At 51.4% G+C, this 25037-nt stretch overlaps 1 protein-coding gene across 4 annotated transcripts in view; it reads left to right on the top strand.

The window, feature by feature from the left end:
- The window catches only part of nfe2l1b (nfe2 like bZIP transcription factor 1b), an 85791-nt gene that overhangs the window by 36253 nt on the left and 24501 nt on the right, over positions 1 to 25037 (top strand). For 2 of the 4 annotated variants that reach the window (XM_059957766.1, XM_059957765.1), the window contains exon 2: positions 12865 to 13077. The exons of the other annotated variants lie outside the window; for them this stretch is intronic. In XM_059957766.1, coding sequence (XP_059813749.1) covers positions 12865 to 13077 — 213 coding nt within the window. The remainder of the gene's footprint in view (positions 1 to 12864; positions 13078 to 25037) is intronic. 4 annotated transcript variants of the gene reach the window in all.

Here is a 25037-nt window from a genome sequence, read left to right as displayed (position 1 = left end):
GAGTGGGTGGTAGGGTGGAGATAAGTCTCTACCAAAGGAGGTGTAAAGTGCTCCTTCCCTCCACTGGCCTGCAGGTCACCCTTGGTGTAGCACCTGCTTAGCCCCCGTTCAGGGTCAGGTGAAACCGTGGGGGCAGGTGGTGGACGGTCGTATGAGCAGCCGGTGCAGATCACAAGTCCTGGTGATGCGACCACTGACGCCAGGCAGACAATCTCTGAAGAGTATTGATAATGGCTGGGGGTTACCCGTCTTGTAAAGGCACTGTCCAGAAGAAGGGGATGGCAAACCACTTTTGTAGAAAAATTTGCCAAGAGCAATCACGGTCGTGGAAAGACCACGGCCATCGTAGCGACATGGCCCATAATGTTAAATGACACAGTGCGTAATGAATGCCTGATGAACAAAGAGCAGCATAGCACAGGAACAGGGCTTTCATCCCACAAGGTTGTGCTAGACTAATTGAATTAGTAATCAAATGGCCACTAAACTAATCCCTTCTGTCGACACAATGTCCATGACCTTCCATTTTCCTCACATTCGCGTGCCTATCGAAACATCTCTTAAAAGTCCCTAATGTTTCGGCCTCTACCACCAGCCCAGGCAGCTCATTCCAGGCACCCAGCACCCTCCAAGTAAAAATAAATAAATTACCCCTCACGTCTCCCTTGCAATGACCCCCTCTCACCTTCAATGCATGTCTTCTGATATTAGACATTTCAACCCTGGGAAAAAGGTGTTTTGTCTATCCGATCTCTGCCTCTCATAATCTTATAAAACCTCTATCAGATCTCCCCTCAGCCTCTGCCGCAGCAGGAAGAATGATCCAAGTTTGTCCGGTTATCTTCCCCCCCCCCCCCCCCCCTTCATTGCAAATGTGATTTTCCCCCACCCCGCCTCCCCAAAACAAAACCTGGTCTCGTAGTGAGGCAATGTTCTGGGGGCAGCCAGCAATTATTGCCAATGTAAAGTCCACAACCAACTTCGCCAACTCCTAACTCGTGTGCCTTTTGGACTGTGGGTGGAAACCAGAGCACCGGGAGGAAACGCACACAGAGACAGCGTGCAGACTCCTTACAGACCGTGGCGGGAATGGCAACCGCTGGCCCCTGACCCAAACAATGCATTTCACTGTATGTCTCGATGTTACATAACGCTGAGCTTTTGACTGAAGGCGTGTTTCTTCCATCTTTGAGCCCTTTCAGCCTTGTTCTGTTGCTGGCCGTGAACTTGTTGATGTGTTTGTAATCAACTTCAGCAGCCTCCATTTTCATAATGCCTCTGGCTTGTGGGGAGAAAGTATCAGCCATGATTGAATGGCTGAGCAGACTCGATGGGCCAAAATGGCCTAATCCTGCCGTTCCTGTGCCTTACCGTCTTATTTCTTCCTGAGCCATCTCCACAAGACTATACCGTTGAATCACAAAGGGTTGGTTTGCAGGTGCAGCAGGCCATCAAGAAGGCAAATGGGATGTTGCCCTTCATTGCCGGAGGGATGGAATTTAAGAGCAGGGGGTGGTGTTATGCTGCAACTGTACAGGCTGTACAGGGTACTGGTGATTTCATGTTGCAAGGATTGATCGGCGAGGTGCTGGACTCATTTTGGAGGTGGTGGGGTGGAGACATTGAGGATCATGTTGCATTGTTTCAGGATTCTGCGTGCTTTTTTTTTGTTTTAAGCAGTTTGAGAGGGGCGGTCGATACAGACCAGGGTGCTGTGACTAAGATCGGCTTTGCGGTCTGCACTGGGCTTGTGGAGCTGGACTGGTTCGATGTTTGATATTCTGTCTGTTCTCTGCTTATCCTTTTGCCAATTGTGTACTTTGTCTTATTCTTGCACGTTGGGGGTTTGACGTTTCCTTTGACCGTGGCAGTTGGTTTTGTTCCGCGGCTGCCTGCTGGAGGACGAATCTCCAAGTTGTACTTCGATAACAAGTGTACTTGGAATCTTTGAGAGGGATACTAAATCGGCCGGGGTGAAATGGTGGAGCAGGCTCGATGGGCCAGTTGTTGTCCTCCTATGTCTCGTGGTCTTGTGCTTGTAGCAGTCCCTGCTGTGCAACCAGGACTTATTGACCTATAAATAAACTATTACTAAATTTTAAGCCTTGTATCTTAATTATTTGAAGCATATGACCTGCCAGTAAAACATGTCTTTGCCTATGAAACAATACCGGTGTCTGCCAGATGACACGACTCTCACAGAATTCAAGCTGTAGTACTTGGACCATAAGGAGCAGAATTAGGCCATTTGGCCCATCAAATCTCTTCCATCATTCAATCATGGCTGATTTATTATCCATCTCAACCCCAATCTCCTGCCTTCTCCCTGATACCCTGACTAATTTTATCAACCTCTGCTTTAGAATACACCCAATGACTCGACCTCCACAGCCGTCTGTGGCAATGAATTACACAGATTCACCACCCTCTAGCTGAAGAAATTCCGACTCTTCTCCATTCTAACTGGATGTCTTTCTAATCTGAGGCTGTGCCCTCTAGTCCTAGACTCCCCCGCTATAGGAAACATCCTCTCTACATCACTCTATCTGTGTCCTCTGGTCCTAGACTCCCCCACCATAGGAAACATCCTCTCTACATCCACTCTATCTGTGTCCTCTGGTCCTAGACTCCCCCCTATAAGGGGCAGATTTGTAGAGGCATTTCTAGCGCTTGTTCAACCTGTATACAGTTAGTCTACACAGTAGCTGGCTGCCAGAGACCATTTCAGTAAACAATCTGCTGTGGTACTGATTAGGGGATGAATATTCGATTGAGAAACTCAGTGCTGGTTTTTCCAGCTTTCTGAAAGCCGTATCAGGTGATCTTTCTTCGAGTGCATCAGGCTGACGATGCCTTTACTTCATCTCAGTTAGTCAACATGGTCTAAATCTGGACGTGATGCATATGCCCAGAGAAAAACTGTTCGATATAGGTGTTCTCTCTTGTGTTTATCCTTCAATGTCACTTTTTTAAAACAATAATCTCCTGTTCGTTTTTCTGTCTGTGGCTGTCGAAGTGATTCTTGGGGAGTGCCCGTGTCATTGAAGTCGGGGGGGGGGGGGGGGGGGGGTGAAGGTGTCTGAGCAGAGGAGGCGTGTCTGTCTTGTTTGTTGTAACGTCTCCTCAGTGAGCTGCCGAACAGACTGGGCGGTGATAATCTGCGGGAATTCTTCGGGTAACTGGCCAGGTCGAGGCAGGAGCTGAAGGGCAGAATCAAGTTTGTTACCTGAAGAGGAAATTCTTCGACTGGAGGGTGGCAAATCTGTGGGATTCCTTGCCCTGGAGTTTGGTAGAAGAACTGAAAGCGTTGACTATTTTCTAAATGAGCAGAAAATCCAAAAATCGGATGCACAGGGACCTGGGAGTCCTGGTGCAGGATTCCCTGGATGTTAACTTGCAGGTTGAGTCGGTGGTGAGGAAGGCAAATGCCATGCTGGCATTCATTTCAAGAGGATGAGAACACAAGAGGCAAGGATGTATTGTTGAGGCTTTGTGAAGCTTGGTTAGACTGCAAATCGTGTACGGTGAGCAGTTTTGGGCCCCTTATCTAACCAGGGATGTGCTGACATGGAAGATTGTTCAGAGAAGGTTCACGAGAATGATTCCAGGGATAAAAGAGTTGCAAGGAGCCTATTCTCATTGGAATTCAGAAGAATGAAGGGACGATCTCACTGAAACCAACCGAATGCTGAAAGGCCTCAAAAGAGTGGATGAGGAGAGGATGACACCATGTATTCATCCAGGAGTCTCTTAAAAGACCCTATTGTTTCCGCCTCCACCACCGTCGCTGGCAGCCCATTCCACGTACTCACCACTGCGTGTAATAAAAAAAAAATCTTGCCCCTGATATCTCTGTACCTACTTCCAAGCACCTTAAAATGGTGTGCCCTCTCATGCTAGCCATTTCAGCCCTGGGAAAAAGCCTCTGACTATCCACACGATCAATGCCTCTCATCATCTTGTACACCTCTATCAGGTCACCTCTATCTGTCGCTCCGAGGAGAAAAGGCCGAGTTCACTCAACCTATTCTCATAAGGCATGCTCCCCAATCCAGACAACATCCTTGTAAATCTCCTCTGCACCCTTCCTGTGGGTTCCACATCCTTCCTGTAGTGAGGCGACCAGAACTGAGCACGGTACTCCAAGTGGGGTCCGACCAGGGTCCTATATAGCCGCAACATTCTCTCTCCTTAATGGTAGCACAGGAACCTGACAGTGTGATGCCTCTCAAAGACAGCATGTGTTATCATGGGCCCCCCAATACTCAGAACCTGCCCTGTTCTCTTTGCTACCATTAGGGAGGAGGTGTAAGGACACAACACACCTGGCGATTTGGGAACAACTTCTTCCCCTCCACCATCCAATTTTTGAGAGGCGCTGAACCCATGAATTTCTTTCTCTGCTCTTTTTGTGCTACCTGTGTGTGTGTGTGTATATACACATATTTGTAATTTGTAGATTTTAATATGCAATGTACTTCTGTCACTGAGCAAGCCACTGATAACACATCTCATTAATTTGGATAATGGAAATATAATTTTAAACTTATGAACGACCAAACTGGGTGGGGATGTCAGACCATAAAACATCATCAATATGTGCCGCGTTGTATGACATCGTCATTAGGCGCCACGTGCTATGACGTGGCCGACCATGACTGTTCTTGGCAAATGTTTCTACAGATGTGGGGTTGCCATTGCTGCCTTCTGGGGCAGTGTGTCTTTACAAGACATGTGACCCCTGGCCATTATCAATACTCTACAGAGATAGTCTGCCTGGCGTCAGTGGTCGCATCACCAGGACTTGTGATCTGCACTGGCTGCTCGTATGAGCTTGGCTTCACATGACCTTGATCTTGGGTGGGGCCAAGCAGGTGCTACCCCTTTCCCAAGGGTGACCTGCAGGCTAGCAGAGGGAAGGAACACCTCACACCTTCTTTTGATAGGGACTCATCTCCAACTACCACTTCCGTAAGACATAGGAGCAGAATTAGGCCATTCAGCCTGTCGATTCTGTTCCTCTGTTCCATCATGGCTGATTTACTATCTCAACCCCACTCTCTGGCCTTCTCCCCGTAACCTTTGGCACCCTGACTCATCAAGAAACTATCAAGCTCTGCTTTAAATATGCCCGGTGACTCGGCCTCCATAGTCGGATGTGGCAATGAATTCCACAGATTCACCACCCTCTGGCTAAAGAAATTCCTCCTCCTCTCTGTTCTAAAGGGACGTCCCTCTCTTCTGAGGCTGTGCCCTCTGGTCCTAGACTTCCCCACTACAAGAAACTTCCTCTCCACATCCACCCTATCTGTGTCCTCTGGTCCTAGACTCCCCCACTATAGGAAACATCCTCTCCACATCCACTCTATCTGTGTCCTCTGGTCCTAGACTCCCCCACTATAGGAAACATCCTCTCCACATCCACTCTATCTGTGTCCTCTGGTCCCAGACTCCCCCACTATAGGAAACATCCTCTCCACATCCACTCTATCTGTGTCCTCTGGTCCCAGACTCCCACACTATAGGAAACATCCTCTTCACATCCACTCTATCTGTGTCCTCTGGTACTAGACTCCCCACTATAGGAAACATCCTCTCCACATCCACTCTATCTGTGTCCTCTGGTCCCAGACTCCCCCACTATAGGAAACATCCTCTCCACATCCACTCTATCTGCAGGCCTTTCAATATCTGATAGGCTTCAATGATATCTCTCTCTCCCCCACGCCCCCCCATTCTGTTAAACTCCAGGGAGTACAGGCGCAAAAAATTGTGTTAACCCTTGCACTCCTGGAATCATTCTCGTGAACCTGCTCTGCATTTGGTGTTCAAGGGGCCGAATACTGCTCACTGAACTCCAAGTGCAGTCTGACCAGTAAAGCCGTGGCATTGCATCCTTTTATAGTCCAGTCCTCTTGAAATGATTGCTAACATTGCATTTGCCTTCCTCACCGCCGACTCAACCTGCCACTTCCGGGGATCCTGCAGGAGGGCTCCCGAAGTGCCTTTGCTCCTCTGATTTCTGCATTCTCTCCCTACTTAGAAATTATTCTCTGCTTTTCAAAGTGTAACACCCTTTTTAACTGCTATGCTGTAGTTATTTCATGTTAGCAGCTCTGTGAGAACAGTCTGTTTGGGTTCGAGCTGAGATAAGTGGCTACGCTGTTCTCCTTGGGAATGTGGTGTCAGCCAATCAGGATGATTCTCCCTGTAACGTCGGGACACCCTGACCTATCAACCGCTGCTTTAAACGTACCCAATGGCTTGGCTTCCATAACAACAAATCCCGCAGACTCACCATTCACCCCCCCCCCCCCCCCCCCCCGGCTAAAGAAATCCCTCCTCAGCTCCGTTCTAAAGGGACGTATTCTGAGGCGGTGCCTGTGGTCCCAGGCTCTGTCTGTACATCGAGACGGGCAGTGAAATGCGTTTTCCACTGCTGGTGGATTTTTCTTTTAAGTGGCTATCAGCTGGGAGATTCCAGAGGAATCTGGATGATGCTGTTAGTAACTAATCAAAGATTCAAAGTACATTTATATTCTATAAGTGTTTACGCAGTGTACAACCTTGAGGTTGGCCTTCCACGCAGAGTCACAAAACAAGGACCATGGAACCCGTTCAAAGAAAAATATCAAACAACTGACATGTATATATATAAAAAAACAGGCAAGCATCAAAAAGGAGCCAAAATATAGCCTCAGATCACAGATTAGTTCAATTGAGGACCGTCATTTGTTGTCTTTAGGCCACAGTGCCAGTCTGCCCCGATAAATATTAAACAAAATAGCAAGTTAACTAAGAGAAGAATCCAGAAACACACGATAACGTGAACTGCAGAGTCCAGTCCATAAACCGCGTTGATTAAACCTTGTCCAAGACTGGACTCCGTCGCTGTCAAACACGGGCACCTTCCTCCGTGTGAGAGACTGGTCGGACATGGGCACCTTCCTCCGTGTGAGAGACTGGTCGGAGATGGGCACCTTCCTCCGTGTGAGAGACTGGTCGGAGACGGGCACCTTCCTCCGTGTGAGAGACTGGTCGGAGACGGGCACCTTCCTCCGTGTGACAGACTGGTCGGAGACGGGCACCTTCCTCCGTGTGACAGACTGGTCGGACACGGGCACCTTCCTCTGTGTGAGAGACTGGTCGGACACGGGCACCTTCCTCCGTGTGAGAGACTGGTCGGACACGGGCACCTTCCTCCGTGTGACAGACTGGTCGGACACGGGCACCTTCCTCCGTGTGACAGACTGGTCGGAGACGGGCACCTTCCTCCGTGTGACAGACTGGTCAGACATGGGCACCTTCCTCCGTGTGACAGACTGGTCGGAGACGGGCACCTTCCTCCGTGTGACAGACTGGTCGGAGACGGGCACCTTCCTCCGTGTGACAGACTGGTCGGAGACGGGCACCTTCCTCCGTGTGACAGACTGGTTGGACACGGGCACCTTCCTCTGTGTGAGAGACTGGTCGGACACGGGCACCTTCCTCCGTGTGAGAGACTGGTCGGAGACGGGCACCTTCCTCCGTGTGAGAGACTGGTCGGAGACGGGCACCTTCCTCCGTGTGAGAGACTGGTCGGAGACGGGCACCTTCCTCCGTGTGAGAGACTGGTCGGAGACGGGCACCTTCCTCCGTGTGACAGACTGGTCGGAGACGGGCACCTTCCTCCCTGTGACAGACTGGTTGGACACGGGCACCTTCCTCTGTGTGAGAGACTGGTCGGAGACGGGCACCTTCCTCCATGTGAGAGACTGGTCGGAGACGGGCACCTTCCTCCGTGTGAGAGACTGGTCGGAGACGGGCACCTTCCTCCGTGTGAGAGACTGGTCGGAGACGGGCACCTTCCTCCGTGTGAGAGACTGGTCGGACACGGGCACCTTCCTCCGTGTGAGAGACTGGTCGGACACGGGCACCTTCCTCCCTGTGAGAGACTGGTCGGACACGGGCACCTTCCTCCGTGTGAGAGACTGGTCAGACCCTCTTATATCCACTCACTTTCCGCTCTCTCGTCCTCGTTGATTTTACTCTTGCTCGACGCTTTGAGCAGCAAGAAATAGAGTCGATCACGGGCATTCGCCCCGTCTCCAGGCCGCTCGCAACCTCCCCAAACTCCCTCGGAGGCATCAGAGCTCCTGATCGCTCGGCTGGCCTCGACAGCACATCGCCAAAATGTAAATCACGGGTTCTAATCGCAGCAGAGTCAGGTTTTGTGGGGGGGGGGGGGAGGGGGAGAATAGTAACAGAACTAGCAACGTGAGCTGTCTGAAAGGCATTGCCTTCGGTTGTGTTGTTTGCTGGCCCCATCTGCTTCCGGAGCAGGCCACTCAAGTGGTTCAGAGTGCAAGGGGTGTGCTTAAGTCCACACAGGCACCTGGAGGAAGTCAGCAGGCCTGGCAGCATCTATGGAAACGAGTACAGTCAATGTTTCAGGCTGGGACCCTTCGACAGGACTGGAACGGAGGCTTGCTGAAAGGCGACGGGTGAAGCCAAGTGGCTGGCAGAGAGAGGTAAAGGGCCGGAGAGGAAGGAATCTGAGGAGAGTGGACCATACGAGTAAGGGAAGGTAGGTGGGGCACCGGGGGAGGTGATAGGCGGCTGAGAAGAGGAAAGAGGCCAGAGTGAGGAATAGGAGGGTGGAGGGGGAGGGAATTTGTTTTTACCCAAAGGAGAAGTTGATACTCATGCCACCGGGTTGGAGGCTGCCCAGAAGGAATGGAAGCAGTTGCTCCTCCACCCCGAGGGTGGCCTCATCGTGGCACAGAAGGAGGTCGTGGACCATCCAACAGAACACGGATGCTCGGTTGACCCACTGTGTTCCTCCAGCGTTTTGCAGAGGAAGGTGGTTGAGAGAGGAGTACAGGAGAGTGGGTTAAGACGGATCATTAAACCATTGTGGTAAGGACCTACAGGTACCTGGGGGGGCACCTGGATGACAGACTTGAGTGGAGCCCCAACACAGAGGCTGTGTACAAGAAGGGCCAGAGTCGCCTCGACTTCCTGAGGAGACCGAGTCCCTCTGGAGTGTGGAGGCCTCTCCATCACACGCTCAAGCAGTCTGTTGCCACCAGTACAATCTTCTGTGTGCAACGCGGGTGATGCCAACAGGTTCAATAAACTGATTAGAGAGGCTGGCTCAGTTACAGGAGTCAAACTGGACACACTGGGGGCTGTGATGGAACAAAGGACCCTAACGGAAAACCCTGGCGATTCTGGACAACGTTCCTCACCCTCTGCGTGCCACCTTGGCTGAACGGGGGAGCACTTTCAGTAACAGAAATGAGGCCATTCTTACCCTCGGCCATTAGGCTCCATAATGAGTCAACCTATAGCCGGGGAAGTGATGACTCTTCCCCTCCCATCAGATTGTTTGGGGTAACGTTTTTTATTTTTCCTTCTCTGATATATTTGTTTATCTGTGCACTTGTAATGTCACTGTGACACTGTGATTTCCTTTGGATCAATAAATTAATCTCCCCATGTTGGAGCTGACTCAAAGCGGGTGGTTAACTCAAATGTTTCTTGTTAGTACAGGTCATTGCGTTAAATTGGGTGACTCGAATTCTCTTGCTGCCCTTTTGTCCCGGGATGTTGCCCGTGTCTCGCAAGCGTAGACTTTGTTATCTGGGGGAGGAGGTTCACGAAACTGCAGTCATTGGTGAAGAAGCTCCCTCAGTAGCTGGTCTTGGGGGGCAAACAGGCTCTCCCCAGTCCCCTGCCGGCCACGTTCTCCTGTCTAACGCAGGAGATTGTGGGGATGCTGGAAATCCAGCGTAACGCACAGAAAACGCTGGATGAGCTCAACAGGTCAGGCGGCATTTACGGAGAGGAGTACGACTAATATTTCGGGCTGAGACTATTGTGTTCTTTTACTCTTCAGCCCAAGCTTCCCTCTGCTTATAAACACCACTGCTGTATGGTGGGTTTAACCATATAACAACTACAGCACAGAAACAGGCCATCTCGGCCCTTCTAGTCCGTGCCGACGCTTACACTCACCTAGTCCCAGTGGCCCCCACTCACCCATAACCCTCCATTCCTTTCCTGTCCATATACCTATCCAATTTTACCTTAAGTGACAGTACAGACAGACGGACATACTTTATTGATCCCGAGGGAAATTGGGTTTCATTACAGCAGCTCCAACCAAGAATAGTGAAGAAATACAGCAATATAAACCCTTAAATAATAATGTTAATCATGCCCAGTGGAAATAAGTCCAGGACCAGCCTATTGGCTCAGGGTGTCTGACACCCCGAGGGAGGAGTTGTAAAGTTTGATGGCCACAGGCAGGAATGACTTCCTGTGACGCTCAGTGTTGCATCTCGGTGGAATGAGTCTGGCTGAATGTACTCCTGTGCCTGACCAGTACATTATGGAGTGGATGAGAGACATTGTCCAAGTTGGCATGCAACTTGGACAGCATCCTCTTTTCAGACACCACCGTCAGAGAGTCCAGTTCCACCCCCATAACATCGAATGAGCCTGTTGATTCTGTTGGTGTCTGCTACCCTCAGCCTGCTGCCCCAGCACACAACAGCAACCATGATAGCACTGGCCACCACAGTCGGCAGAGGCGGAGGACAAAAGCCCCGGGCCTCTCTGGTCAGCAAGGCCACCGGCCATTTACCTTCTGTCCGCCACGAAAGGCAGGGCCTACCGGTGGCCACCCATTCCCATTCCGTCGTGCCGGTCCACAGCCTCCTGTGCTGTCACGAAGAGGCCCAGCTCAGGTTGGAGAGGTAACACCTATTCCGTCTGGGTTCCTCCAACCTGACGACATGAAGCATCGATTTCTCTGACTTCTGGTCATTTCTTCCCCCACCTTTCCATCCCCTGTTCTGGTTACCCTCTTTCCCGCCTTATAACCAGATAATAATTATAGCACAGAAACGGGCCATCTTGGCCCTTCTAGTCTGTGCCAAACGCTTACTCTCACCTAGTCCCACCAACCTGCACTCAGTCCATAAATCTCCATTCCTTTCCTGTCCATATACCTATCCAATTTTACTTTAAATGACAATATCAAACCTGCCTCTACCACTTCTACTGGAAGCTCGTTCCACACAGCTACCACTCTCTGAGTAAAGAAGTTCCCCCTCGTGTAACCCCTAAACTTCTGCCCCCAACTCTCAACTCATGTCCTCTTGTTTGAATCTCCCCTACTCTCAATGGAAAAAGCCTATCCACGTCAACTCTATCCATTGAGGATAAATACCTCTATCAAGTCCTCCCTCAACCTTCTACACTCCAAAGAATAAAGACCTACCTTGTCCAACCTTTCCCTGTAATTTAATGTGGTAAACTATGTATACCTGTCTGGACACGCCCCTCTGCTGACTGCTCCTGTGGCTCCTCCCACAGACCCCTGTATAAACTGTATACATTCACTCCTCCCTCAGTCTTCGAGATGTCGTGCTCCCTTTTCGCTGTTAATAAAAGCCTATCGTTCACTTCCAGTCTCCTAGAGTTATTGATGATGTATCACCTAGGTGCTGAAACCCAGGTAACATTCTAGTAAATCTCCTCTGTACTCCCTCTATTTTGTTGACATCTTTCCCATTATTCGGTGACCAGAACTGTACACAATACTCCAAATTTGGCCTCACCAATGCCTTGTACAATTTTAACATTACATCCCAACTCTTAAACTCAATGCTCTGACTTATAAAGGCCAGCATACCAAAAACTTTCTTCACCACCCTATCCACATGAGATTCCACCTTCAGGGAACTATGCACCATTATTCCTAGATCACTCTGTTCTACTGCATTCCTCAATGTCCTACCATTTACCATGTATGTCCTATTTTGATTAGTCCTACCAAAATGTAGCACCTAACACTTATCAGCATTAAACTCCATCTGCCATCTTTCAGCCCACTCTTCTAACTGGCCTAAATCTCTCTGCAAGCTTTGAAAACCTTCTCTTCTCAAAGAGCCGTACGGCACACTGCGGAGCCTGGCAACCAGACCGTCTCCCTCACCAAGGCCCAGGCTGCCGAAATCAGCTCACCAGATTCCGCTGTGCTGGGTCCCCTTGTCTAACAAAGGACACGAGAATGATTCTGGGATTGGTAGGTTTACCACGTGAGGAGCGGTTAATGGCTCTGGGCCTGTACTCGCCAGAGTTCAGAAGAACGAGAGGGGATCTCATTGAAACCTATAGGAAGTTGAAAGGCCTCGATGGAGAGGAGTCTAAGACCAGAAGTCACAGCCTCAGAGTAGAGGGCACCCATTTAGAATGGAGACGAGCCATTTCTTCAGACAGAGTGGTGAATCTGTGGAATTTCAGGCGGCTGTGGAGGTCAAGTCGTTGGGTGTATTTAAGGCACACATTAAGGATTCTTGATTAGTGAGGGCGTGAAATGACACGGGGAGAAGGCAGGAGACTGGGGGCCGAGAGGGAAATGGATCAGCCGTGATGAAGTGGTGGAGTTCAGTCGATGGGCCAAATGGCCTGATTCTGCTCCTGTGTCTTAATGGTCTTGTCAAGTTGTTCCCAGGTGTAGGCCATCATCAAAGATTCTTCCTCTTCCAGGGGTGAGCTCCAGTTGGCGTAACTGTAGCCGCGGGTTTTAGTGGGAATGGGTTCTTAGTCCCGTGCCCCACCCTCCTCCTCTCACAGCCGGGCTTGAGGGTTTATAGAGCTTTGGTGGTGCTGGATTAGCAAAAATTACTTTGGATGCTCTCCTGTATTCCCGCTGTGCGCCCGCTAACCCGTCTGTGACCCCCCCCCCCCCCCCCCCCCCCCCCCGCCGGCCTTGCCAATCTTCCTGGCCGGCCCGGCGGCTCGGTTCCGTGGCGGGCAAGCCGAAGTGCTGACCGGCGTCAAGGTGGGGTGACTGAGTTTCTCTGCTTCCAGGACATCGATCTGATTGACGTTCTCTGGAGACAAGACATCGATCTGGGCGCAGGGAGAGAGGTGTTTGACTACAGCTGCAGGCAGAAGGAGAGCGAGCGCGGAAAGGAGGAGCAGAAGCAGAGGAGTGACGAGGAGAGCGGAAATGGGAGGGACGGTTTGCCGCAGAGCGCCGTTGCGGTGGACGGGGAGACCGGAGAACGCCTTCCCGTTCAGGTACCGGTTTGCCGCGTCGGACACGAGCTCACCCTGTCTCGTCCAGAAAAATAATTTCCGCGCATCCAGTTACCTGGCGACCCAGTTAATGTAACACTAGTACGGTGCTGCTGATCAGGAGATCGGGGTTCAAATTCCTGCCGCTGCCCTGCGAGGAGTTTATACGTCCTCCCTGTGGCTGTGCGAGTTTCCTCCGCGTGCTCCAGTTCCCTCCCACGCTCCAAAGACGTGTGTGTTAAGGTTGTAAGTTGCGGGCGGGTCATTGATATTGGCTGGGGTCACCCTGTCTTGTAAAGACACTGCACGGAAGAAGGCGTGGGCAAACCACTTCCGTAGCAAAATTTGCCAAGACTGTGATCGCCCATGACGTACAGCACAGCACGTAATGAGTGAGCCACTTCGGACATGCCCTCTTCTCATTGTTACCACCAGAGAGGAGGTTCAGGAGCCTTGGAGACGCATGTTCCAACGTTTTAGGAACAGCTGCTTCCCCTCCGCTATCAGATTTCTGAGCACTGCTCAAGTTTCGCTCTCTTTTCCACTTCTTAAAATATTTCTTACTGTAACTTCATGTATTTTCATGTATGGCCCCAGACTGCTGCCACAGAACAGCCAGTTTCATGATCATCTCCATACCTGTTGTATTAAACCTGATTCTGATTCTATAGTGAGGTGGTGGTCAAGGGTTCCTGCACCGTTCAGAAACCTGACACCGGAGGGGAAGAAGCTGTTCCTAAAGCGATGAGTGAGTGTCCTCGGGCTCCTGTACCTCCCTGATGGTATCGTTGAGGACTGTGAGGGTCTTCAATGATTGATGCTGCCTTTTTTTTTAAAAAAAGACATCGTCACTTGAAGATGTTTCCCGCTGGGGAGGAGGTTAGCGCCCACGACGGAGCTGACTGAGTTTAAAACTCTGTGCAGCTGTTTCAAATCCTGTGCATTGGTGACCAAATCCAGTGACAAGCGGGCGTACAGGGGCAAGATAGATCAGCTGGTTGAGTGGTGTCATACCAGTAACCTTTCATTTAGTGTCAGTGAGACCAAGGAGTTGACTGTGGAAATGGTAAGATGAGGGTAGACACACCAGTCTTCAAAGAGCGATCAGAGATGGAGAGGGTGAGGAATTTCGAGTTCCTGGTTGTCAATGTCTCTCAGGGTCTACCCTGGACTCCAACGTATTGATGCAGTTACGCAGAAGTCACGACAGGGGCTATATTTCATTGGGAGTTTGGTATGTCACCAAAGATACTTGCAAATTTCTACAGATGTACCGTGGGAAGCATTCTAACTGGCTGCATCACCATCTGGTATGGTGGGGGGTGGGTGGGGGGGGCACTTTGCAGGATCAGAAATAAGCTGCAGAAAGTTGTAAACTTGGTCAGCTCCATCATGGGCACCGTCCTCCCCAGCACCCAGGACATCTTCAAAAGGCGATGCCTCAAAAAGGCAGCGTCCATCGTTAAGGACCCCCATCTCCCAGGACATGCCCTCTTCTCATTGCTACCATCAGGGAGGAGGAACAGGAGCCTGAAGACACACACTCAACGATTCAGGAACAGCTTCCCCTCTGCCATCAGGGAGTAGGTACAGGAGCCTGAAGGCACACACTCAATGATTCAGGAACAGCTTCTTCCCCTCTGCCATCAGGGAGTAGGTACAGGAGCCTGAAGACACACACTCAACGATTCAGGAACAGCTTCTTCCCCTCTGCCATCAGGGAGGAGGTACAGGAGCCTGAAGACACACACTCAGCGATTCAGGAACAGCTTCCTCCCCTCTGCCATTAGGGAGGAGGTACAGGAGCCTGAAGACACACACTCAGCGATTCAGGAACAGCTTCTTCCCCTCTGCCATCAGGGGGGAGGAACAGGAGCTTGAAGACACACACTCAACGATTCAGGAACAGCATCTTCCCCTCTGCCATCAGGGGGGAGGAACAGGAGCTTGAAGACACACACTCAACGATTCAGGAACAGCTTCCCCTCTGCCATCAGGGAGTAGGTACAGGAGCCTGAAGGCACACACTCAATGATTCAGGAACAGCTTCTTCCCCTCTGCCATCAGGGAGTAGGTACAGGAGCCTGAAGACACACACTCAGCGATTCAGGAACAGCTTCCTCCCCTCTGCCATTAGGGAGGAGGTACAGGAGCCTGAAGACACACACTCAACGATTCAGGAACAGCTTCTTCCCCTCTGCCATCAGGGAGGAGGTACAGGAGCCTGAAGACACACACTCAGCGATTCAGGAACAGCTCCTTCCCCTCTGCCATCAGGGAGGAGGTACAGGAGCCTGAAGACACACACTCAGCGATTCAGGAACAGCTTCTTCCCCTCTGCCGTCAGTTTTGTGAATGGACATTGAACCCTGAATGCTACCTCACTACTTTTTTTTTCTCGTTTTGAACTAATTTTAATTTGTTTAATGTTTATATAATATTTATATATTATATCTATCTATATTCTTTGTATGTGTGTAATCTGCCACATAAGAGCACATTATACAGTTCCGTATTAAACCTGACTGGGATTCTCTGCTCGTCTGTGCTGATTGCAGACCTGGCTGCCACGCCAGAGGGGAAGGCGTAGCAATGGAGGTCAGAAGTGATTCGCTGGTAGTTAGCTGGATTGAAGCTAATTTCTGCTAATTGCAGTTATAAAATGTTGGAAAGACTTTGCTCACCTCACTCGGGAGCGACCTGAGAGGTTTATAAAGCTGGGGCGTGGATTCAAGGTCCAAACTAGATTTAGATTTAGTACATATATGTCTCTCTGAGATTTGTTGCCTTGCGGTCATGCACGGTGAGCACAGTAAGATAAGTGAAAGGACCGCACCCAGCAGGCCGTAGGTTGTGGGTATAGCTCAGTGTTGGGGCGAGTGAGCACAAACTCCGCGAATATGAAAGGGGGGAAACGCAACAGGTATCGACATGGAGATTTTTACTCGTTTATTGCGATGCAGTGCGGGACAGGCCCTTCTCGCCGCACCACCGAGCAGGCCGCCGATTTAACCCGAGCCGAGTCACGGGACAGTTTACAATGACCGATTTGCCTACTTGAAGGATTGGTGAGTCCGTATGCTGTGGGAGCAGTTCAGTGATCCGACGAGTGAGGTTGTTCCCGCTGGTTCAGGGCCCTGATGGTGGAGGGGTGATTACTGTTCCTGAACCTGGTGGTGTGGGTCCTGAGGCTCCTGTGCCTCCTTCCTGATGGTTGAGGGGTAATAACTGTTCCTGAACCAGGTGGTATGGGTCCTGAGGCTCCTGTACCTCCTTCCTGATGGTTGAGGGGTAATAACTGTTCCTGAACCAGGTGGTATGGGACCTGGGGCTCCTGTACCTCCTTCCTGATGGTTGAGGGGTAATAACTGTTCCTGAACCAGGTGGTATGGGACCTGGGGCTCCTGTACCTCCTTCCTGATGGCAACAGTGAGAAGAGAGCATGACCTGTGTTGGGGGGGCGGGGGGTGTCCCTGATGATAGATGCTGCTTTCCTGCATCAGCGTTATATCCATTACTTTCTGTAGGATTTTCCATTGAAGAGCCTTTGTGTTTCCTGGGTGAGATTTTTTGCCAGGCGCACCTTGAAGTAATAGGGTGAGATTGCCTCATTTGCACCAGCTGTTGCCCCGGGGGCAGCCGTCACGAATTGGCGTGCTTCCCTCGTCAACATAGCGTGCCCTCAATCTTCCAATCCACTCACTCGTGAGCTGGATGAACTCAGCAGGTCGGGCAGCATCCGTTGAAAGAAGCAGTCAACGTCTCAGTCAACCCTTTGACGAAGGGTCTCGGCCCGAAACGTTGACTGCTCCTTTCCACGGATACTGCCCGACCTGCTGAGTTCATCCAGCTTGTTTGTACGTCTTGATTTGACCACAGCATCTGCGGTGCACCTTTTGTTTACTCACGAGCTGTGGCGTGTGGGAGGAGTTCAGAGCACCTGGGGGAACCCGTGTATTCGTGGGGAGAGAGGGAATTGATCCCTGGCGCTCCAGAGCCGTCTGGGGGGGAGTGGGGGGGGCGATATTTCATTGAGATACACTGCCCAGCAATCTCCCGATTTAACTCCAGCCTCATCACAGGACAGTTTACAACGGCCAGTTAACCCACCAGCCTGCGCGCCTTTAGACTGGGGGGGCGGAATCCGGGGCACCCGGAGGACTCCCGCGCCGTCACGGGGGAAGAACATACAGGCTTCTTGCAGGTGGCGGGGCGGGGGGGAATTTGAACCCGGGTCGCCGGTACCCATTAGGTGCCTTTGATCGGTGGGAGAGGTGAAGGGCAGAAGATGCTTGTATTCTTCTCCCTTCTGACCCCTCTCCCCCCCCACTGTATTCTGGCTTCTGCGCCATTCCCATCATTTCTCCCCCCCCCCCTCCCCCCATCGATGGCGCCCGGCCTGCCGAGCCCCTCCGCCGCTTTGTACCTGTCGCTGCATCTGCGATAGAGCGAGGATTCGAAGGTGCATTTAATGTCGGAGTACGCAGCCTGAAATTCATACTCTTCAGAGACGTCCATGAAACAAGGGGCCCTGTGGAATGGACGATAGTAATCGATCCCCTTCCCCCCCCCCCAAACCATACAAGCACCAGCAAGGCCCCTGGGGAGTCCTTGTCCCATTGAAACTACAGTCCGCAAACCAGGCAGTTCGATACCTCTGTGCCAGCGAGGGAGACCCGAGATACCTCCTGTGTTCCCTCCACCCACATCGATCATGCCAGTTTTCTTTCTGAACGCTGCCCTGCAAACCCAAGGTGTGGTACTGTGTGTTCTCTGGTCAGCAGAGCGGGAGGGAAGGCTCCGGGCCTGTGGAGTTACCGTTCTGTGGGTTTAGCAGTTGTGATCAAAAGCCAGTGCTGAGTCAACAGTTGGAGCCTGGTCTCCGGGCCTCAGTCTAGCCTGGCGTGATGGTGGGGGGAGCCAGGTCTGAAATTCTCCCGAGTGTTCCCCGGCTCAGAGGCTGCTTGCCACTGGATTCTGTGTGTGTGCGTGCATGTGTCTGTACGCTCACCTGCCCCTCCACTGCGATGGTCCCACAACCACTGGTCTCACTTTAAGGACTCTTAATCTCGTGTTCTCATTATTTGTCGCTCTATATTTATACTTGTGTTTGCACAGTCTGTTGTCTTCTACACTCTGGTTGATCTTTCATTGATCCTGTTGTTAGTGATCCACTTTCTGCGCAGGCGAACTGGCTCACAAATAGCCAGCGCGCGGGGGGAGACTTTGGTAATGCACCTCTGACGTCATTTCTGCCCGGAGAGGGCGGGCGCTGGGGATTAAATGCCAGCGCAGCTAAGTTTGTGTGTGTGTGTGGGGGGTTGGGGTGCATTCACCACTCTGCATTATTTCTGGATCCGGACATTACAAGAACTGGAAGGGTATCTGTGTGTCTCCGAATTTTATTTCCTGCAGCATCTTCAGAACCCTTTGTTCCTCCCTTAGTCATACCCATCGAAAAATTCAGCGTGAGGCCAACCTTGTCTAAACGGCCTCCCCCCGCCCCCCATCGACCCGCACCCGGACCACAGCCCTCCCATCCACGTACCTATCCCAACTTTTGTTAAACGTTGAAATCGAGCTCACGTGCACCACTTGAGCCGGCTGAGTGAGTGTGTGTGTCTTCGCACTCCCCAGGTCAGAACAGGAGGAGGTACGCTTTCAGCTTGGGGGGGGGGTGAGTGTGACGCTGTTGCTCCTCGGGGTCGTCGGAGTTTGACTCCTGTAAGAAGTCCATATCTCCTCCCTGTGTACGTCTAGTTCCCCCCACCCCCGCAGACCAAAGACCTACCAGTTGGGCCAGGGCAAGATAGGTGCGGCTGGTTGGGCTGGAGGTGCCTGTGCCGTACTGTGTAAGCGGGAAACCAGGTACAATTTTAACAACGTGAGTCGGTCTTCGTTCGGCAGCGCAGTGTACCTCGGGGGCCGCTACACATAGGTTGCGGAATTTGATGCATCACTGAATCAGAACCAGGTTTAATAACGCTGTGAAATTTGTTGTTTTCTGCAACAGCAGTGCAATACAAAATTTTTAAAACGGTGAATTACAGTAATTATGTAAGAAATGAGTGCAAAAAAGCAGCGATTAGAAAAAGTAGTGAGGGGGTAGTGTAATAGACACAAAACGCCGGTGGAACGCGGCAGGCCAGGCCGGGGAGCAGCGCTGTCGACGAAGGGTCTCGGCCCAAAACATCGACACAGCTTCTCCCTACAGACGCTGCCTGGAATTCCACCAGCATTTTGTGTGTGTGTTGCTTGAATTTCCAGCATCTGCAGATTTCCTCGTGTTTGAGGTAGCAGTGTTCCATGGGTTCACCGTCCATTTGGAAATTCGTTGGTGGAGGGTCGGAAGTTGTTCCTGAAATTTCAAATCAGAATCAGGTTTATTGTCACCGGCACGTGATGTGGAATTTGTTAACTTAGCAGCGGCAGTTCAATGCAATATGTAATATGGCAGAGAGAGAAAAAATATATAATTAAAAAAATAAAATTTAATAATAAATAAATCAGTTACATTTACTGAGTAGATTATTTAAAAACAGAAATACTGTATATTAAAAAAAAGTGAGGCAGTGTCCAAAGCTTCAAAGTCCATTCAGGAATCTGATGGCGGAGGGGAAGAAGCTGTTCCTGAATCGTTGAGTGTGTGCCTTCAGGCTCCTGTACCTCCTCCCTGATGGCAGATGGGAAGAAGCTGTTCCTGAATGGTTGAGTGTGTGTCCTCAGGCTCCTGTACCTCCTCCCTGATGGCAGAGGGGAAGAAGCTGTTCCTGAATCGTTGAGAGTGTGTCTTCAGGCTCCTGTACCTCCTCCCTGGTGTCAGAGGGGAAGAAGCTGTTCCTGAATCATTGAGAGTGTGTCTTCAGGCTCCTGTACTTTCTCCCTGATGGTAACAGTGAGAAATGGGCATGTCCTGGGCGCTGGGGGTCTTTAATAACGGACACTGCCTTTCTGAGACACCGCTCCCTGAAGATGTCCTGGGTACTTTGTAAGCTGGTGCCCTAGATAGAGCTGACTAGATTTACAACCCTCTGCAGCTTCTTTCGGTCCTGTGCAGTAGCCCACACCCCACCATACCAGACGGTGATGCAGCCTTTCAGAATCCTCTCCACGGTACATCAGTAGAAGTTTTTGAGTGTATTTGGTGACATACCAAATATCTTCAAACTCCTAATAAAGTATAGCCACTGTCTTGCCACCTTTATGACTACATCAATGTATTGGGTCCAGGTTAGATCCTTACAGATCTTGACACCCAGGAACTTGAAGCTGCTCACTCTCTCCACTTCTGATCCCTCTGCGAGGGTTGGTATATGTTCCTTCGTCTGACCCTTCCTGAAGTCTGCACCACCACCTGGATGATGGATGCTGCAACACTTCCTAGGACCTGGTGGGACACACCTTCAGGGGGGGTCATCAGGTGTTTCGGGACTTTAAACGTCAGACTCCCTCGCCCAGGCGACCCAGCCGGGGATGGTCGGGCCCTGGCAGTGTCGTCCACCGGTCACACCTCTTGATCCACAGCCACCTGGAGGCTCCCTCAGCAGCCTCTGTGAGGGTCCTGGTGCTCCTTTTCTCTGCAGCCCCCCTGTAATGCCAAAGAGAAGAGAGAGTTGGTTCTGCATGGCAAGCAGCCAGCAAAACCTCCACATCCCACTTCTATCGGCTCACAAGTGCCCTCCACCCCAGTCTCTGGCACTGCTCTACCAGCTCCGGGTAAATTTGGCTTTCTTGCGCTGGATCGTCTCCTCAATCCGGTCTTCCCAAGGCACTGTCAGCTCCTCCATGACCATCTGCTTCAAGGTTTCTGACAGGACGACCACGCCTGGCCTCGGGGACGGTGATGTGATGAAGTCAGGGAACTTTCAATTGCTTGCCAAGGTCGATTTTCAGTTTTGAGTCCTTACGAAGGGTCTCGGCCCGAAACGTTGACTGCTCGTTTCCACGGATGCTGTCCGACCTGCTGAGTTCCTCCAGCTTGTTTGTACGTGTCGATTTTCAGTTGCCAGATGCCATGACAATGAGAAGGGGGCATGTCCTGGGTGAGGGGGGGTGCGTTGATGATGGGCGTGGCCTTTTGAAGGGAGGCTGGTGACTATGATGGAGCTGGCTGGGTTTACAACTTGCTGTGGCTCAGTTTCGAAGTTTATGCGTACGCCAAAGGGAGCGTTCGTTAGGAACTTGCCGGCGTGGCTCTATTCTGAGTTCATTAATGATGTTGTTGACTGATATAGATCATAGGAAACCGACAGCTCAATACAGGCCCTTCAGCCCCCAATGCTGTGCCAAACATGTACTGACTTTAGAAATTACCCGGGGTTACCCATAGCCCTCTATTTTACTAAGCTCCATGTACCTGTCCAGGAGTCTCTTAAAAGACCCTATCATTTCCACCTTCACCACTGACGCCGGCAGCCCATTCCACACACGCACCCCTCTCTGCGTTTTTTAAAAAAAAAAACTTAACTCTGACATCTCCTCTAAACCTGCTCCCCAGCACCTTAAAACTGTCCCATTCCAGCCCTGGGAAAAAGCCTCTGACTATCCACACGATCAATGCCTCTCATCATCTTATACACCTCTGTCAGGTCACCTCTCATCCTCCGTCGCTCCAAGGAGAAAAGGCCGAGTTCATTCAACCTGTTCTCATAAGGCACGCTCCCCAATTCAGGCAACATCCTTGTAAGTCTCCTCTGCACCCTTTCTATGGCTTCTACATCCTTCCTGCAGTGAGGTGACCAGAACTGAGAAGAGAAGAGAAAGAGAAGGCAGTCTTTGCAGTTCTCTGCCATCTGCCAACATAGTGGTGAATTCTATTGCATGTGATCTGCTCACATTAAGGAGCGAGGACTAGACCCTATTGGTATTTTCTGTCTGATTCCTAACCACCTTGATTTTTGTTAGACCGTAGAACAGTAGAGGTGACATCGTGCTGATTTTTAAACTCTTCCGTCATCAATCTAACCCTTCCTTCCCATATGTCCCTCCAGCTTTCTGTCATCCATCTGCCTATCGAATTCTTAAATACCCCATAATATATCTGCCTCTGCCCCCACCTGTATTTTAAAAAAAACTTGCCATTGACAATTCCCTCTCTACCTTTCTCCATTATCATCCTTATGAGCCGTGTTGTATGACATCATCAATATGCGCTGTGTCATATCACGGGTCACCGTGACTTTTCTTGGCAAATTTTTCTCCAGAAGTGGCTTGCTGGAAATAACTTGGAAGACGTGCAGCTCAGGTGGTCGATGGTTGGTTTGGGTTGTTGTCCGATCTCGGCAATCTACTTGCAAGTGACTTGCCAGGATCGGAGAACAGCACAACCCCAAGTCGTTTGCCGTCGCCTCCTCCTGGGGCAGACTGTCTTTTACAAGATGGGTGACCTTCCCCCCCCCCCCCCCCCCCCCCCAGGCATTATCAATTCTCTTCAGAGATTGTCTGCCTGGCATCAGTAGTCGCATCACCAGGACTTGTGATCTGTACCGGCCACTCCTACGTGACCCTGATTGGTGGAGTTAAGCAGGGGCTTCCCCTTGCCCAAGGGTGACCTGCAGGCCAGCGGAGGAAAGGAGCGCCCTACAACTCCTCCGGTAGAGACACATCTCCACTTCACTGACTCAACTTCCCTCCAATCGCCTTAAAATTAAGCCTCCTCGTAGTAGTAGTTTCCTCTGTGGGGAAATTCTCTGCCTAACCGCTTGCTGTGTGCCTCTTACTAGGCAGGGGTGCCGAAGGCCTTTGGAATCCACACCCGGCCCTTCATGGACAGGTGGTGAACTCCACTGGTCTTTCGCAGGACGAGATCCCGTGCTTTGATTGTGCCCACGAAAATAAGTCGCTTCTGGCTCCTCCCCAATTGTACTCTGCACAATAAACACCCCTGTTAGGTTTCTCTGGAAGGATACCAGTTGGATGAGCACAAAACTGCCCTGCGTTTAACCCCCAATCTTCCTGTGATCCTTCAAGATGAATTAATCGGGAGAGAGAAAGAGAGGGAGGGAGGAAAAAAAGCCAGGGGAACTTATGCCTTGTGAGTTTTTGAAATCACTTGCATCCCTCTTCTTTCCAACATGTCTCAAGCCAGACTCTCCATGATACACTAATGCGCAGAAACAGGCCCTTTGGCCCATCTAGTCTGTGCCGACCCATTAGTCTGCCCAGTCCCATCAACCCTCCACACCCCTCCCATCCAGGTACCAATCCAAACTTCTCTTAAATGTTGAAATTGCTTCCACCACTTGCACTGGCAGCTCATTCCACTTCAACACTTCACCTTTCACTCTAAGCCCATGACCTCTAGTTTTAATCCTACCCCTACCTCTTGCAGTTACCCTATCTATACCCCTCATTATTTTGTACACCTCGATCAAATCTCCCCCTCGATCTTCTGCTGTCCAGTGACTAAAGTCTGCAGAGCATCACACTCAAAACGCAGGAGGAACTCAGCAGGTCAGGCAGCATCTACGGAGGGGAATAAACAGTTGGCGTTTCGGGGCCGAGACCCTTCTTCAGGGCTGGAAAGGAAGGGGGAAGATGCCAGAATTAAAAGGTGGAGGGAGGGGGAAGGCAGACAGCTGGAGGGTGATGGGTGAAGCCAGGTGGGTGGGAAAGGTCAAGGGCTGGAGAGGAAGGAATCTGATAGGAGAGGAGAGTGGACCGTGGGAGAAAGGGAAGGAGGAGGGACACCAGGGGGAGGTGGTGGGTAGGAAAGGTAAAGGGCTGAAGAGGAAGGAATCTGATAGGAGAGGGGAGTGGACCGTGGGAGAAAGGGAAGGAGGAGGGACACCAGGGGGAGGTGGTGGGTAGGAAAGGTAAAGGGCTGGAGAGGAAGGAATCTGATAGGAGAGGGGAGTGGACCGTGGGAGAAAGGGAAGGAGGAGGGACACCAGGGGGAGGTGGTGGGTAGGAAAGGTAAAGGGCTGGAGAGGAAGGAATCTGATAGGAGAGGGGAGTGGACCGTGGGAGAAAGGGAAGGAGGAGGGACACCAGGGGGAGGTGGTGGGTGGGAAAGGTCAAGGGCTGGAGAGGAAGGAATCTGACAGGAGAGGAGAGTGGACCGTGGGAGAAAGGGAAGGAGGAGGGACACCAGGGGGAGGTGATGGGTTGGAAAGGTAAAGGGCTGGAGAGGAAGGAATCTGATAGGAGAGGGGAGTGGACCGTGGGAGAGAGGGAAGGAGGAGGGACACCAGGGGGAGGTGGTGGGTGGGAAAGGTCAAGGGCTGGAGAGGAAGGAATCTGACAGGAGAGGAGAGTGGACCGTGGGAGAAAGGGAAGGAGGAGGGACACCAGGGGGAGGTGATGGGTGGGAAAGGTAAAGGGCTGGAGAGGAAGGAATCTGATAGGAGAGGAGAGTGGACCGTGGGAGAGAGGGAAGGAGGAGGGACACCAGGGGGAGGTGATGGGTGGGAAAGGTAAAGGGCTGGAGAGGAAGGAATCTGATAGGAGAGGAGAGTGGACCGTGGGAGAAAGGGAAGGAGGAGGGACACCGGTGGGGGGGGGGGGGGTGATGGTGGGAGAGGTAAAGGGCTGGAGAGGAAGGAATCTGATCGGAGAGGAGAGAGGACCGTGGGAGAAAGGGAAGGAGGAGGGACACCAGGGGGAGGTGATGGGTGGGAAAGGTAAAGGGCTGGAGAGGAAGGAATCTGATAGGAGAGGAGAGTGGACCATGGGAGAAAGGGAAGGAGGAGGGACACCAGGGGGAGGTGATGGGTGGGAGAGGTAAAGGGCTGGAGAGGAAGGAATCTGATCGGAGAGGAGAGAGGACCGTGGGAGAAAGGGAAGGAGGAGGGACACCAGGGGGAGGTGATGGGTGGGAAAGGTAAAGGGCTGGAGAGGAAGGAATCTGATAGGAGAGGAGAGTGGACCGTGGGAGAAAGGGAAGGAGGAGGGACACCAGGGGGAGGTGATAGGCAGGTGAGAAGAGGTGAGAGGCCAGAGTGGGAAAGAGAGGAGGAGGAGGG

Source organism: Hypanus sabinus (genome assembly GCF_030144855.1).
Source record: "Hypanus sabinus isolate sHypSab1 chromosome X1 unlocalized genomic scaffold, sHypSab1.hap1 SUPER_X1_unloc_12, whole genome shotgun sequence".
NCBI classification, from domain to species: Eukaryota; Metazoa; Chordata; class Chondrichthyes; order Myliobatiformes; family Dasyatidae; genus Hypanus; species Hypanus sabinus.
This window is presented reverse-complemented; position numbering and strand designations above follow the sequence as displayed.